Source organism: Salminus brasiliensis, chromosome 7 (assembly GCF_030463535.1).
Source record: "Salminus brasiliensis chromosome 7, fSalBra1.hap2, whole genome shotgun sequence".
NCBI classification, from domain to species: domain Eukaryota; kingdom Metazoa; phylum Chordata; class Actinopteri; order Characiformes; family Bryconidae; genus Salminus; species Salminus brasiliensis.
The window spans coordinates 22,231,375-22,245,969 of record NC_132884.1 but is presented as its reverse complement, the minus strand read 5'-3'; the positions used below and the strand labels follow the sequence as shown (position 1 = coordinate 22,245,969).

Here is a 14,595-nt window from a genome sequence, read left to right as displayed (position 1 = left end):
TCTGGAAAATGTTCCCAGAGGTGAGGCCATAACTACAGACTGACATGAAGAATGGCAGCAGAAAAGCAAAACTACACCTGATTCTGCTTGTACTCAACGGTGACTGCTCAGTCCTGTCATTTCAGGTGTATTCTGGTAGCTGGGGTGATATGGAGGGGATCATTAAGTGCCACATGAAGGAAGTTCATCACTACGACCTGGCAACAGAGCTGGAGCCGCGGAGGGAAGCAGCGTCCTTCAACAGGCCCACTAAAGGCACATCTGTGGAGAAGTTCAGGGAGATGGTTATGAGCCATTTAAAGGTAAGATGATGTGTGTGTGTGTGTGTGTGTGTGTGTGTGTATCAGGGACCAAATAATATTTGCTTTCCAAAATAATAATCATTTCAAAATAACCATTAAGCATCATGACAAAATTACACAGAAACCTCAACTGAGGTGGGGAACTGAGAGCTGAAGTCCAGCACAGTTTGTCATTTCCCTGCTGTCAAACCCCTTAAACCTTGAATCAAGAGTGCCTGAACAGGAACCCCTCTAAACGATGCAGGAATCTGGCTCTGCAGGCCTGTAGTTCCCTACTCTTGGTTTAGTTGGTCCAGCTTCCCTTCTTCTCAGGAGATCTGCTTTCAACTTTTCCAAAAACCCTGCAGGAAGATTTTTCGACACCTCCAGAGTCTTATATTGGAGCCTTTTTCACTTGGGGGGGCTGCCCAGCCAACATGCTCATGTGGGGCTCATATGGGTGGAACATGGGCTAGGCGGGTTCCAGGTGTTTACATACTTTGTTACTGAGACCCAGTTGGGCTTCCCACCCACAGCCCACCTTAATCTCACATGGGTTCCATCTATCCCCTGTATGCAAGGTACAACCCAGTGGGGGCCCATGTTTAAGCCCTCCTGATCCCATCACTGACCCTGGTGAGCATCCATATGTGGGACCCAACAGGGAACCCAAGGACAAAACATTAAGGACCTATACAGGCCTCACAAGGACATGTTGCATTAGCCAACATATAAAATTGTGTTTAGCTTTTTTATTATCTGTGTGCTAGATTAGAGTGCTTGAGCCTGATGATTTACTTTAAGATGTCAAGTAACTTAAAAAGTAAAGCGCTTCACTTAAAATATCAACATTCAAAAATGATTTAAATAAATAGTGGATCTGTTTAGGCCAGTACAGAATCTAATAGGCCTTTTTTTGCTTGTCAATGTGCTATTATGCCCTAGTTGTCCGATATACCATGCAAAATGAGGTCAGAGAACCGTTGCTGTGCGATATTACATGATGATCTAAGCTAGTTCATGCTGGTCTGGTGTTGGCCTGCATGTCATTATAAAAAACAGCATATCACTGTCATGCAAAAACCTTATATCTACAAAAAAGGAGCAGGATAAACCTTCTTAACTTTCAGTGGAAGTCAATGTAAAAAGATTTTATTCCAGGTCATTTTGGAGCATTTCTATTGGTCCAATCATTGTGGATTTTGATGCATTTTGAATTATGTTAAAAGTCATACATTAGGGGAAAGAGTTTGAGATTGAGATAAAAGGTTTTTGCCTGTTCTTTTTTTTAAATTTTTTTATAAAGAATAACTCCTTGTCCTGGTTTATAGGTAAAAGTGGGTGATCAGGCTAATCTACAAGACTTGGTGGCGCTTGTCCTCGGGGTGGCCGACGCCAATAAGGATGGTCAGATCTCTCTGGCTGAGGCTCGCTCAGCCTGGGCGCTGCTGCAGCTGAATGAGTTTTTGCTGGCGGTGGTCCTGCAGGGTCGGGAGCACACCCCCAGGCTGCTGGGCTTCTGCGGGGATCTCTATGTGATGGAGAAGGTGCCTTATTCCCCCCTGTATGGCATCAGCCTGCCCTGGGCTGTGGAGCTGTGGATTCCAGCTGGCCTGCGCAGAAGCATGGACCAATGGGCCTCGCCCTCATGGCCTCGGAAGGCCAAGATCGCCATAGGCCTGCTGGAGCTCGTGGAGGACGTCTTCCACGGCACATTTGGCAGCTTCCTCATGTGCGATGTGAGCGCCGCTGGCTTCGGCTACACGGAGCGCCACGACCTGAAGGTGGTGGACGCCAGGCGCATCGTCCCTGAAGCCGCTTTCCAGGAGGTAATGCGAGAACGGCGGTGCGAGGTGGACAGTGACTGCATTTACGGAGCAGACTGCCACACCTCCTGTGACCTCACCAAGCACCGCTGCACCACTGAGGTGACGCGACCCAACTTAGCCAAAGCTTGTGGCGCCTTGAAGGACTATCTCCTCAGGGGGGCGCCAGCAGACATCAAAGAGGAGCTGGAGAAACAGCTGTACGCCTGCATTGCTCTCAAAGGAGCCACAGAGCAGATGGAAATGGAGCACTCCCTGATCCTGAACAACCTGAAGACACTTTTGTGGAAGAAGATATCCCACACGAAGGACTCCAAGTGAGGCACTGGCTCGTCCCCAAGGGATAGAAAGACATGAATCAAATAAAAAGCACAGAAGTTTTAGGATAGGCTAACCTCAAATGGACGATTCATCATAATCCCCCAACTCTGGGACACTACCACTAATTGCAAAGCTTGAGAGGAACAACCAATGCAGACATGTCCTTCATTACTGAGAAAACTAAAGACACACTCCCTGTGGCCCATTCGAGGAAGTCAGACAACCAAAAAGTGATTCTCCTGCTTCTTTGATATAATTGGTTGATTTTTCAACTTCAGCTTAAGAACATAGTTCATTTCTTCAAAGCCAATTAATTTTGCCCTGCAAAGCAAGTCTTCACAGATGATCAAATATGATCTATATATGCTCTGTGTTCCACTCCAGGGTAGGAGTTCAGCAGTTTGAAAACTTACTTAAATACAGTCACTAAACCTGGCAATTAGAAGATGAGCAAACAATCCTACAGTACCAAGATGAGTTAAACTCATCTGTTCAGTCTAAAAATGTGACTTTTACACAAAATATTTCAAAAACCTGTTGTGTAAATAAAGAGGCATGATGTTAATGCATAAAAATAAAGATTATGAATTCAGGGAACGGTTTTGATTTTCCAGGGAAAAAAAATAAACCACCCACCCACAACATCTCAACATCACCCCATGCGGCTCTCAATCCCAGTTCATGTAAAGGCTGCCGATGAATCTGTATGTTAAGACTCCACTCCAACACACATCAGGGAGGTCTAACTAGCCCAAGGAAATGTTGGCCAAAGCCTCTTAACATGCAGTAAATCTAAATCTCTATGCTGCATGCATACAATTTAGACACTTTAGTCTTTGAAAGTCTTTTTCAATAGATTTATTAGAACAAAATTCTTCACAATAATGTGGGCCAGAAGACTCCAATTTAGTCCTCCTCTGCTGCCTGAGCCCGGAGGAAGCTGGCCTTCTTCTGGGCAACACGGTCTTTCCTCTGGGCCAGAGTGAGCTTGCGGCGGTTCCATCTGTCGAGAGGAAAACCTGAGTTAGCTAACAATTCCACAGTGTTACAAATGCAACTCCACACAAAGATTTACAAAAGCTAACCTTGTTATTGACTGTCCAGTTGAAATGACAGCAATACTGTTCTTGCATTAAAGCGGATTTTCAATCAAATCAATTTGATACATTACACATTTTCATGGCATTAAAAAAAGTAAATAAAGTTACCCAGTTCCTAGATTACATATGGCTTGTACTATATGAATTGCAGTTCCACTGGTGAATCACAATCAGGGTATGGAAAACAGACCATTTCAAATGAACAGTTAACCATAAACTTCCTAAACCAGAATTTAAGCCTCAGTTTTGAGCTTGGAGCCAATGCAAGTTGTTTTAAATTAATTGTGTACTCCAACTCCAAGTTCAGGTGTTTAAAGGCAAGTGTTTTAAGTTCTAAAACACAGCATGGCCGTTTTAATGGAAGTGCACAGTAAGAGTTAGTGCCAGCATGCCCAGAATTAGTCTGTGGAGCCTGAACTAGTTTGAGATGTTATCAAACATAAGAGCTACCAATTCAGCTTAAAATTACTTGGACAAAGGCCAACATCTAGTCTTAGAACATTGCTTCAGATAACACTGATCCATTACCATGTACAATGCCACAGGACCACCTATACAACCCTCACAGACCTCACAATTACTAGGGCATCATCCAAGTGAGATTCTACGTTAAGTATTGATGTATCGTAGCCCAAAACGATCACAATACTAGCGGCACTAAAACAAACCCCACAAATGAAGCACCAGTAACATCTATCCAGTGAATGCTGCAACACTGGCCATTCTCAAGTTGTATCACCATGCAATTCTAAAGATCCCCATTTCTGAAAGTTTGTCCAGGAACAAGAGCTCCTGAACCAGAGAAACAACTGCACACACACACCTCTTCTTCTTGACCTCCCTCTTGGGCTTCTTTTCATGCACTGGGTTCTCACGGATGGCGGTGTGGGCCTTCTTGTACATTTCTTCCATCTGAAAAGAGAGCAATTCAACAACTGAACATATTTCCAGGTATCCAGTCACGCTATTTATATATTTAAATATAATAACAAAAACAAACATTAAAAACACAGGGTTAAGAGTGTAAATGCTTACACTTTCAGGGGTGACGCCATTCTTGATGAAGCGAGAAAACTGTTTCTTGTAGGCTTCCTCGTCTTCCTCGATCAGGAGGCTCATGTACTCAGACACGTTCAGACCCAGGATGTGTTTGCGGTGGACCTCTGCATTGAACTCTTTGCTTTCAGAGTCATAGCCAGGGAAACGTTTGGTGCTATGTGAAAAAGGGGAGAAACACTGCAGGTAAGTTAAAATAGGTTCTGAATCATCAGTACTATTAGTAGTGTTATTTCAAACCAGGAATTCACTAGTACATGATTAGCTGAGAAAGAGGGGAATAAAAGCCAAGCATTTGGTCAACCAAGTAAACTGTTTTACTTAAGAATTAACTACCAAGTAAACCTCCCACTTTTATTACAAGGACAAAAAACCGCTTTCAGCCCCGTCTTGAAACGTGGTAACATCAACCGTGCAAATGAACGACCAAGTACAATTTGCTCAGTTTCTAAAAGGGTCATCATTAAGCAGCGGAACACCTTGGCAAATACATAAAACGGCCTCCCTCGAATGTGTGACGCACCACATCGTTCAAGAGCATGTACCTGTGGGGGATGGACAGACCTCCGTCTACGGCTCCCTTGAGGGCTCCGAACACTTTGTTGCCAGTGGTGGTCCTGGCGAGGCCGGCATCCAGGTAACAGGTGAAGGCACCAGGCTTTCCATCGATGCTCTCCACGTTGAACTCCTCCCCAGTGACCTCTACTTGGCCCTCATACACCTTATCCAGTCCAAACTTGTTCAGCAGCTTTATAAAAACGGGGAGGAAAAAAGTGGATTACTCATTTTGAGACATCAAACTTAATAGCTTAAACAGAACATGCAGCTGATTTCCCATTCTCAGAAATACAAACGGCTTAAGAGTCCAGAATCTACTTTCATTAAGGTCATCAGAAGTAAGAGAAAAGTGATCCTAGAGCAGCACTCCTACTCCAGAGGTGTTATTAATGCAGGCCATGGACAGAGGCCAAATCACGCTCCCCACTACACTGTACACTACTAGTGAATTCAGCTACTACAAGGTGCAGCTGTTTGCTGACACAGGTGTTTAACTGCACAAACACAGCTTGTGTAACATTCACAGAACAGCACTGCAAACACAATGCGGCATTCTATAGAAGCTGAGCATGAGTCCAAGGTCTCCATGTCCAATTCAAAGTATGGGCTAGAGGGGTAATAAAGCCCATCCAGCACTCCGATGTACCAATTCACAGAGCAGAAAATTCAACTCCACATAAGATTCACGGTGTGATGTCAAATTAAACAAAGAAAAAAAGGGGAGAAAAAAAAAAGTTGCATAAAAGTCTTAATAGTCCAGAGCTAAGTGAAAATGCACCATGACCATGCTCAAATAGGTCATTCGCAAACTTGGGTCCAAATTAGAGATAGGCCGATCAGCGTTTCTGGGGCAAATAACCCTTTTCCGATTATCTTTCAGATCAAACAACCTTTTGCGGATGGGGGTGGGGGCTAGATGCCAAATTTACATTTCCAAGCAAACTTGGTAATGCATCATCAAGCAGGGCTTTTGCAACGTGCCGTGCACGGACTCAAGGTAAAACGTACTTCACCTTTTAGAATTAACTATTTCATTTGCTGCCAAACTATGAGCACTAGCTCTCTGGATCACCTAAATTATCAAATATTTGAGATAACATACAGGTAGTTGGTGTGTCGTAACAGATAAAACCACTAGCTGCCAGTGAGCTATTACACCATGTGGGAGACCAGGATTCAATTCCCAGTCTGGGTGACCGTATGCTGCGCTACATCAATAAGAGTCACTGGGCAAGACTCCTCAAGTCACCTTGTAAGTCGCTCTGGATAAGAGCGTGAGCTAAATGCCGTAAATGTAAATACAGGTCAATACAGAGACAGCCAATTGATCTTTTCATCTCTAATTCAAACAGCACTATTCTAGCTTCCCTAATGCTCAAGACTGAAGGCAATCACATCCACCCTTTTGGCAGCAAAGGGTTGGTCACTCTATAGCCTTGACTGGAAAAAACAAACAAAAAACCCTGTGGATGAGAATAAAGTTGTGGAAAACCTACACAGTCAGACAAAGTACAGATTGCTGTAGGTAGCAGCAGTTCAACAGGTCTTACCCTACGAGCAAGGAGCAGTCCTGTGCAGTAGGCCGCTGCATAGTTGGTCAGACCCACAGTCACTCCGTACTTGGGGAGCTCATGGGAGTATGCTGCACACACAATCATGTCTCCTTCAATCTTGGCATAGGCAATCTGCAAAACATTGTCCAACAAATTCATAATTAATAAATGCAAGATCATCCAATCGTGGTTCCCCATTGAGACACCAAGTCAAAAACAGAAATGCATACAGAATGCCAATTCCGTTGCACTGCATGATCTTTCACAAATTTCCTCTGCTCATTACGAATCACTAAAAGCACATGCAACCTTGTTTAGGAGTGAGCAAGCATTCCTGCAACGCCTTTTTCTTTTAGCACAATAAACCTGGCTGCAGGTGTTCTAAATCTGGCCTTATTAGCAAACCGATGCATCAACCACCACCTTGGATGATAGTCATTTGGTGCACTGTGCCTCCTCCAGTTTTGCTTTAAGTACTAGCCATGCAGCAGCCGAGTGTGGAGAAAGCACTTGCTTTTCCCTACAAAAGGCACTCCATGAAGCAAAAGATTTTAATCAGAATCAGAATCTTTATTTCACCAAGTATGTTACACATACAAGGAATTTGTCTTGGTGAGAGCAACACATATGACAAGTAACAAAAAACACAGTCTTAAACTAAAGGAAAATGACACTAAACAATAAATAGGGTAGAGGATAAATAAAAAAAAAAAAAGTAAAAAGTACTAAAGGTAATAAAGAGCTGAAAATATATTTACAGAAAAGAACATCTGTACAGGTGTGCAAATAGTCATAGTGCAAATAGGCAGAGTGCAAAATAGCTGTTCAGTCCGGTTTGGTACAGTTCAGTTGTATGTTTTGAGGTTTACAGTGGGAGGTGTCCACTGTGGTTGAGGAGCGCTACAGCTCTGGGGAAGAAGAGCATGATTTCGACGGCTGCATCACCAGCCCTTAATAAATTGCACTCTGACCAGTTACCTCATGAGCACTGTGCTGAAAGTGTTCTTAAGTCACACTTAAAAACACAAGGTGCCACAAAAAGTTCTTTGAGTGATGCTCCAGAAGAAACACTTGGCTTCGTTTAGAACAGTGTAAGAGATTTTTAACGGAACCAAAAACTGATTATCTATGGCACCACTAAAACCATCCTCTGTAGCATCTTTTCGATTCCAGTTTCTATTACATCTACAGTGTAGCTCTTTTAGGTCTGTTTTAACACACAGAGTCATACAATATTGTAAGCAGTAACCACGAGAGCATGCTTTTAGAAGGATACTTACTGTTTAGGGCTACTGTGTTTTGAATGGTCGATTTAAAACGAACAGCAAAAACCACTTACTTAGCACCTGACCCGGTTATCATTAACATGGCAAAGACACCGTTGTGCTACACACTAGTATAGACTATAATATAATGCACATCATGCTACCTGACACTTCGACCCATCAGTTAACAGAAACACTACCCACTTACCTGTGGGACAAACTTGCCATCACCCAAGACAACATTTCTGGACATTTAATAATCAAATCGCAAACTTACAATACGTGCCAAGCAGCCAGTCCCCCCTCAAAGTGCCACACAGACACACTTGGAGCCTAAAACTGAAGAATACACTCTTCCCAGAGTTAGGACTGTGCTGGCATTAGTGACTACGACAGACTCACCTGACAGATGATGTCCCTGTTGGAGAAGCGAACAATCATCCTGTACTTGGGTGTGTTGTACTTGTTCTTGTCTTGGATGACCAGGCGTTTGCGGGCATAGTAGTCGGTCTTTCCCTCTGGAACAACAACAAAGAAACAGAGTCTATACACAGAGCAAGCTTAGACAGTCTGAGGAGCTCACCATCAACAGCTACACAGATCTCACCTCTCCTCCTCCTGAACTTGACCTGGTATCTCTTGAAGTAGGCCTTGTTCTTCACCACTTTGACAAATCCCTGTGAAGCACAGTCGCAGTGAGCGTTAACTGAGCATGTCATAAACCTAAGGCAGCTTCACCCTGCACGAGCACTGACAACATGGCAAAACGCATGTGGACTTCCACACAGAGGAGGTGGCCAACTCACAGCAGCGAGCAGGGTTAGCATTCCCCACCAAGTACCCAAACAAAATAGTGATTCACACCGGCATGAGGTTCTGCACGACATTCAGACATTGCGGCTATAGCGTGTAAAGTTTAGGGCCGTTATCTAGACACACACTTGCATGTTGAGCTAATGACTGAAGCCAGGCAGTAGGCCACGCTCGAGGAAGAGCCGGGGATCTCGCACAGCGAATAATCTAACTCCATCCTCTTCATTTCCCACTTTATATAATCACGCAAATTACTAGGAAGAACACACAAAGTCTTCTGTACGAAATATGACATGTATCGAGGCGCTGTACTGACCATTTTGCAGACTTTTCAGTCTCCGAAGCCGGAGCCAGAAGTCAAACAGTGGGCAGTTTGACTCCGCTGCACTGGAAAAAGAAAGAGTGATGTGCGCATGTGCGGTAAATAGGGCCGCACAGCGGAGCAGAGATTTACTGAGGGGGAAAGAAGGGCGTCCCCTACTGGCCTGGAGGATTGAGAGTGCATGTACAGGTAAATGTAACTATTTACATTCATTAATTTACCCTCCATAACTGCTACTACTGCTGTTTCCACTGTTACTACCCTCACTACAAGGGTGAAGGATGGTAAGGATATGTTCTCTGTGATTTTTTTTGTAAAAATAGTATATATCAATATAATATAGTATATAATAAAGACTATGTTGTCTTTTATATGATGTTAAAATTAAAACTAAATAAATAAAGAAGCTTTCTAAGGCATATTGGTAAAGAGAAACAACAGTACTATCAAAGTAAGACACTCAATTTTGGTTAAAACAAACAGGATCAGGGGCTGAAATGACCTGATGTAAAATAATCTAACAGATTCAATTAACGAAGCATACAATAGCATAAAATATGTATTTTCATGTTGTCATATAATGAAAAAAATAAATAATCTGATCTTTTGGAGCAGGGGTTTAAAAATCAATGCTCTAAAAATTTCCTATAGAAAATAAAAATAAAACACTCTTTAAAACCCATGACCTCAATAACAAGAATAATTTGACAAACATTTACATTTACGGCATTTAGCTGACGCTCTTATCCAGAGCGACTTACAAGGTTCCTCCTATTACAGAGGTGGACCAGTGTAGTGTTAGGAGTCTTGCCCAAGGACTCTTATTGGTGTAGGGCAGCACAGTCACCCAGACCGGGAATCGAACCCCAGTCTCCCACATAGAGTGGGAGCTCACTGGCAGGTAGTCATGTTATCTGTTGCACCACACCAACTTGAAATGTCATCGCATAAACGTCAGATGTCAATGAAACCTATGGTTTTCCCTGTTTGATGGACTACTACTGGCATCAAGACCCTGTCCAAGGTAACAGATTAAGGACAAAAAAAATTTCTTTCGGGATCAATAAAGTGCTATCTTATTCAATGCTGAATTTGCATTCATTAGCTGGTCATGGGGACTTTCATTAAGCAGTTCAAAGAGGTGTTGAATGCAAGTGAAGGACGTCATTAGGCTTAAAAAAAGAAACAAACCTATCAGCGAGAGAGAGAGAGAGAGAGCAGAAACGTTATATCACATCATCTGTCAAACATGGTGGAGGTACTGTTATGGCATGATCATGTATGACTGTGAGTAGTACTGGGTGGCATTAATGTGACTTGATAGAAGTGTAAACCCCCCCCTGAATGAAACCCAAAAGTCTACACTTCCATCACATCATGAGTGCTTCATTTCAAAACCCACTGAGATGGTGAAAAGAGGCAAAATTACAAAAGATGTGTCCAAATACTTATGGACCTGACTAAGTAACCATCCTTAACAGCTTGGATCACTGTCAAAAAGGCAAACAAGGTACATACAGTTGATAATACAGCATTATAAACCCACGACTGGATGAAGTACTTGACTCTGAATGCAATCTGTAACCCTTATTGTAGATCACTTTTCTTGAATCTCGTTTACTGAGATTGACTCTCACATGTCTCTGTGTTATGAAATATAATATTCCTTTCTTTTTCTCTTTTGTTTCTTGTTTTGGTTACCAACCAGTTCCACGCCCTGGCCTGTAGCCTGAAGAGCAGACATAATGTTCACCACATTCTACCTCTATAATGTTACCTGCGCTTGAAATAGCAGCCACACAAAAAGTCAGTCTTACGCAGATGCTGGTTGCGTCAGTGATTTTTTTTGTGAGAAAGAGGGTGTGTCTAACATTACAACCATATGATCAACGTCAGCACTTCCACAAAAAACCTGAAAAGTGGGTTGGCGTCGTAAGTAAAATAAAACTGTCTGTCTAACCTCCTTCACTAACCTCATTTGAGAGACATACCGATTAAGTCTGAAGCCGAAAGTAATGCTGGTCAACTAATGGTAAGTTTTTTATTCTTTTATTAGTTGTGTTTTTAGTTGTTTTTTTTAATAAACAGTAAATGTAGTTTTAATAAGAGCGACCTGATTACAGGAAGCAGGAATTGAATTGCAGTGATTAGCAGCTGACTCTCTGGGTTTACCCGAAACCTTTTCCCACTGAGCTGCTTCCTGCATGTCTTTATTTGGTTATTTATTTTTAGATATTATGAAGTGTGACACTGCTACAGTCATTGAATTTACATGCAGATACTGGAAACGGGCCTAATTATAAATGCTAAATGTTTAACTGGAACTTTCTTTCAGAAAGCTTTGATTATAGATTATAGATTATAATTCCTTCTCAAATTGACGCCTAGAGCCAATACAAAAAAAAGGAGCTTTCCAAGAGGGGAAGGGGGGCAAGGGAGAAGAGTTTAAGGTAGTTTTGAGCTCAGCATTAAGGTTTAGAAAGTAAGACTCAGTTAGCCTGAAAGTTAATGCCAAAAACCCAGGCTAGTGAAGGATAAAGGGGGAAAGCCATGCCCTTAATAAACTGTCTTAGCTTTTAGAAATACTGTCCAGCCCATATGTTATCATTCAAAACATGTAAAATAACAAAAGGTGCTATTTTAAGGCCAAATAGCTAAATCGGCACCTGGACGCTGCATGGATTTGGATGCTATGAATCCAAATAGCTATCCATTTCTATTCAGAAGGATAGTTCCTGATTGGGTCAAAATGTTCCAGGCAGTTGATTGTTGCCAAAGAACTGCATGTGAAAACCTACTAGCGAAAGATCAGTCAACTGGTACTACATCCCATTCGTCCGCTTGCTTACATTTCAAGTAGGGCTGGGCGATATGATAAAAATACTGATCACGATCTTTAAAGACTTTCTTTGCAATACACAATATTTATCACGATACATGTAATCACAAACTAAAAACATCAATAGCAACAGATTCTTAAAATCTACAATTCATATACTGTCCCGTGCTGAATACAGTGGTTTTTATTCAACATATGCTGCTGTTCATTTAATGAAATCAGTCTAATTACACTGTTAATAATGAAACCTGCAGCTGATCCGTGTTTATTAAGCCCTACAGTATCCTCAATATGCTTAGAAAAGCATATTGTTATCACCAACGACATAACATTTATCACAATACGATAAAATATCGTCATATTGCCCAGCTCTAATTTCAAGTGTAGGGCTGTATTCAAACAGGTAAACAAAACTTCCATGCTTTTGTTTTTCGGGGATTTTACCTGTACCCATGTGGATCCACATGCTTGTCAGCTCTGCCAATAAGACTAAAGCCATGGGCAACAGATCAGGCAAAGGACAGAATATAAGAAAGGAAGACTTGTTAATCTATGCAGACACCTCTTGGACTTTTCAGATAGATTATACTGTCACAGCTCACCTGTTCAACCTCTAAACCTGGAACTTTTGTTTTCAAACATGCAAGCATTTATCAAATTCCAGCAAAACAATTATAATAAACTCACATTTAAAAATCATATAATGCGGCCAATAGAAAATAGCGGAAAATAGACGTTTTTGGGACTTGCAAATTCTGCAAGACAAACCGCTGAGCCACCACTGCCCCACTTTCTTCCCCTGGATCTGTTTTCTTTGCCACTGTCGCCACTGGCTTGCTCAAAAGAGGCTCGGAGAGGCCCGGATCTCTGGAAATGTGAAAACCAATATTCAGACACCCCTGAAGGCCCTTAAACTTGGGTCAGAACTCTCCGAGCTGGTTCAGGGAAGTGAGCCGAGCTTTCTATCAGTAACGCGCAGCAGATGGCAGCACATCTTTTCCATCACGAGGACGGGCTGTCTTAGACTGCGCATGCTCAGTCGGATCCAGTGCGGTGACGTCGGCAAGGCCCATTTGTTGGCATGTGTATGGAACTCCAGCAGCCTGCTGCGCGCGCACACACACACACTCACACACACACATATATACAGACACACGTATAAACACACTCCGTGTTACTGCCTAGCAAGCTTGCTTGAGCTCCATGGACTGCTTGTTGAAATCCTGCCCGGTGTGAATATCGGCAGTAGACGGTGTTTGGACTGGTTATACCTGCAGAGTCGCTCGCGCGGTATAATGCTGCTGCACTCCGCTCCATGGAGAGTGAATGTTTAGCTAAAACCCTGGGATTGAAATAAAAGCTTCCAAGGTAAAACTGCTCGTTTCTTCCCCTCCTTAAGCTTCGAAGCTCTGCTGTTGCTCCGGTCCCTTTGCAGAGGGAGGAATGAAGTAGGAGAGGCGCATGTCTGCTGGAGAAATGTGTGCCTAGTGGTTTTTAAAAGATTGTCAGTTGAAGCGAAGCAGCGTTGAGCTTTTCAGGGTCTGTTAACACCATTGCTCATGGTGTAGATATGTAGCTACTGCCAGCTTAGGAGAGGCTCCTTTAGTTGTTTTTTTGTTTTTTTTTGTTCTCGTCTAATGCTGGCTCTGTTAACTGCCTGGCTAGAGGCAGCTAGCCGAAGGAAGCTAGCTAGCTAGCTAACCAGCTATTAACCAACTAAGCCTGGACTAATAAAGTCGATATCTAATTCTGGTCACGGACTTTGCGTCGGTTAACCAGTTTGCGTGCAAACTGTGGATATCCAATAGTTCCCAGGTCTTCTTCTCCTGGAGCTTTCCCTTCTCTGTACAGGTCAGTGTCTTCAGTAACATTGGTCAGTTCCGTCATTCAGCTAATTAAGCTTATTAATAACCTCTGATGGTGAGTTCAGTCAGGTGTGCTGGAGCAGAGAGGCACAGGACGTGTCCAGGTGGAATCCTCCACAGGAACAGGATGGAGAAGTGGTGTTGGAAGCTAGCTAGGTGTTTGAGCAGTACTCCTGTCTAATGTGCCCACTAGTCTTAATGTGAGCTGTATTGACAGTGGTGGTACTGGCATGTCAGCCTCTGGTTCATTCATTGTGGTCGCTGATTTGGGCTCCACAGTTGTACAGAGGAATGGCACCCTATCTAGTACATCTTCGGTGCTGGAGATCAAGTATACCGAGCCACAGTTGGGCTCGTCTGGTCATGCTCATTCTTTCACACATCAATTTCACAGCAAATTCAAAGTTGCATGTTTGTTTTTAGGCTTATATTTCACACATCAGTGCGAGCAGCTCTGCTTAAATTAGGTTCCTGTAGCTGAGGTGTTGATGGACGAGGCCTTGTCACAGTTCAGTTCCTTAGCTGGACTAGTATGACACTCTCTACAAAACCTCAAACCCAAATGTCTGGTTTTTCAGGCTTAGGCTAAGCTTAATGCGACCTTAGACGACCTAAAATACTTTTTGGTGGTTAGTCTCCAGTGGTACTCTCTCTGACTTTGGGTTTAGTCTTGGGCTCATTTTAATCAAACCGGATAAGGACCTGGGATCAGTTTCTGCCGTTAGACTGATGAGACCTGATCTGGAACAGTGCACCTAGACTAAGCTGCTTGATAAATATGGGCCCTATACTAGGC

The 14,595-nt window shown here is 42.9% G+C and overlaps 3 protein-coding genes across 6 annotated transcripts in view; 2 read left to right on the top strand and 1 right to left on the bottom strand.

Annotated features, from left to right (window-relative positions):
• Positions 1 to 3,020, top strand: part of dipk1ab (divergent protein kinase domain 1Ab) — a 40,048-nt gene extending 37,028 nt beyond the window's left edge. Inside the window, exons 5-6 of the mRNA XM_072684144.1 lie at positions 126 to 302; positions 1,613 to 3,020. Coding sequence (XP_072540245.1) covers positions 126 to 302; positions 1,613 to 2,428 — 993 coding nt within the window. The 3' untranslated portion in view covers positions 2,429 to 3,020. The remainder of the gene's footprint in view (positions 1 to 125; positions 303 to 1,612) is intronic.
• Positions 3,021 to 3,271: 251 nt separating this feature from the next.
• Positions 3,272 to 9,197, bottom strand: rpl5b (ribosomal protein L5b). Its single transcript, XM_072684149.1, has 8 exons — positions 9,090 to 9,197; positions 8,568 to 8,637; positions 8,363 to 8,478; positions 6,693 to 6,827; positions 5,130 to 5,332; positions 4,564 to 4,741; positions 4,352 to 4,440; positions 3,272 to 3,431 (listed from the first exon to the last, which is right to left on the bottom strand). Exons 1-8 carry the CDS (start codon positions 9,090 to 9,092, stop codon positions 3,335 to 3,337), a joined length of 891 nt encoding a protein of 296 aa, XP_072540250.1. The 5' UTR covers positions 9,093 to 9,197; the 3' UTR covers positions 3,272 to 3,334.
• Positions 9,198 to 13,015: 3,818 nt separating this feature from the next.
• evi5b (ecotropic viral integration site 5b) overlaps positions 13,016 to 14,595 on the top strand; it is a 70,808-nt gene continuing 69,228 nt past the window's right edge. For 3 of the 4 annotated variants that reach the window (XM_072684131.1, XM_072684133.1, XM_072684130.1), the window contains exon 1: positions 13,017 to 13,302. The gene's annotated coding sequence lies outside the window, so the exon portion shown is untranslated. Of the gene's footprint in view, positions 13,303 to 14,595 lie in introns of all 4 variants that reach the window. The other variant, XM_072684134.1, reaches the window with a different exon arrangement.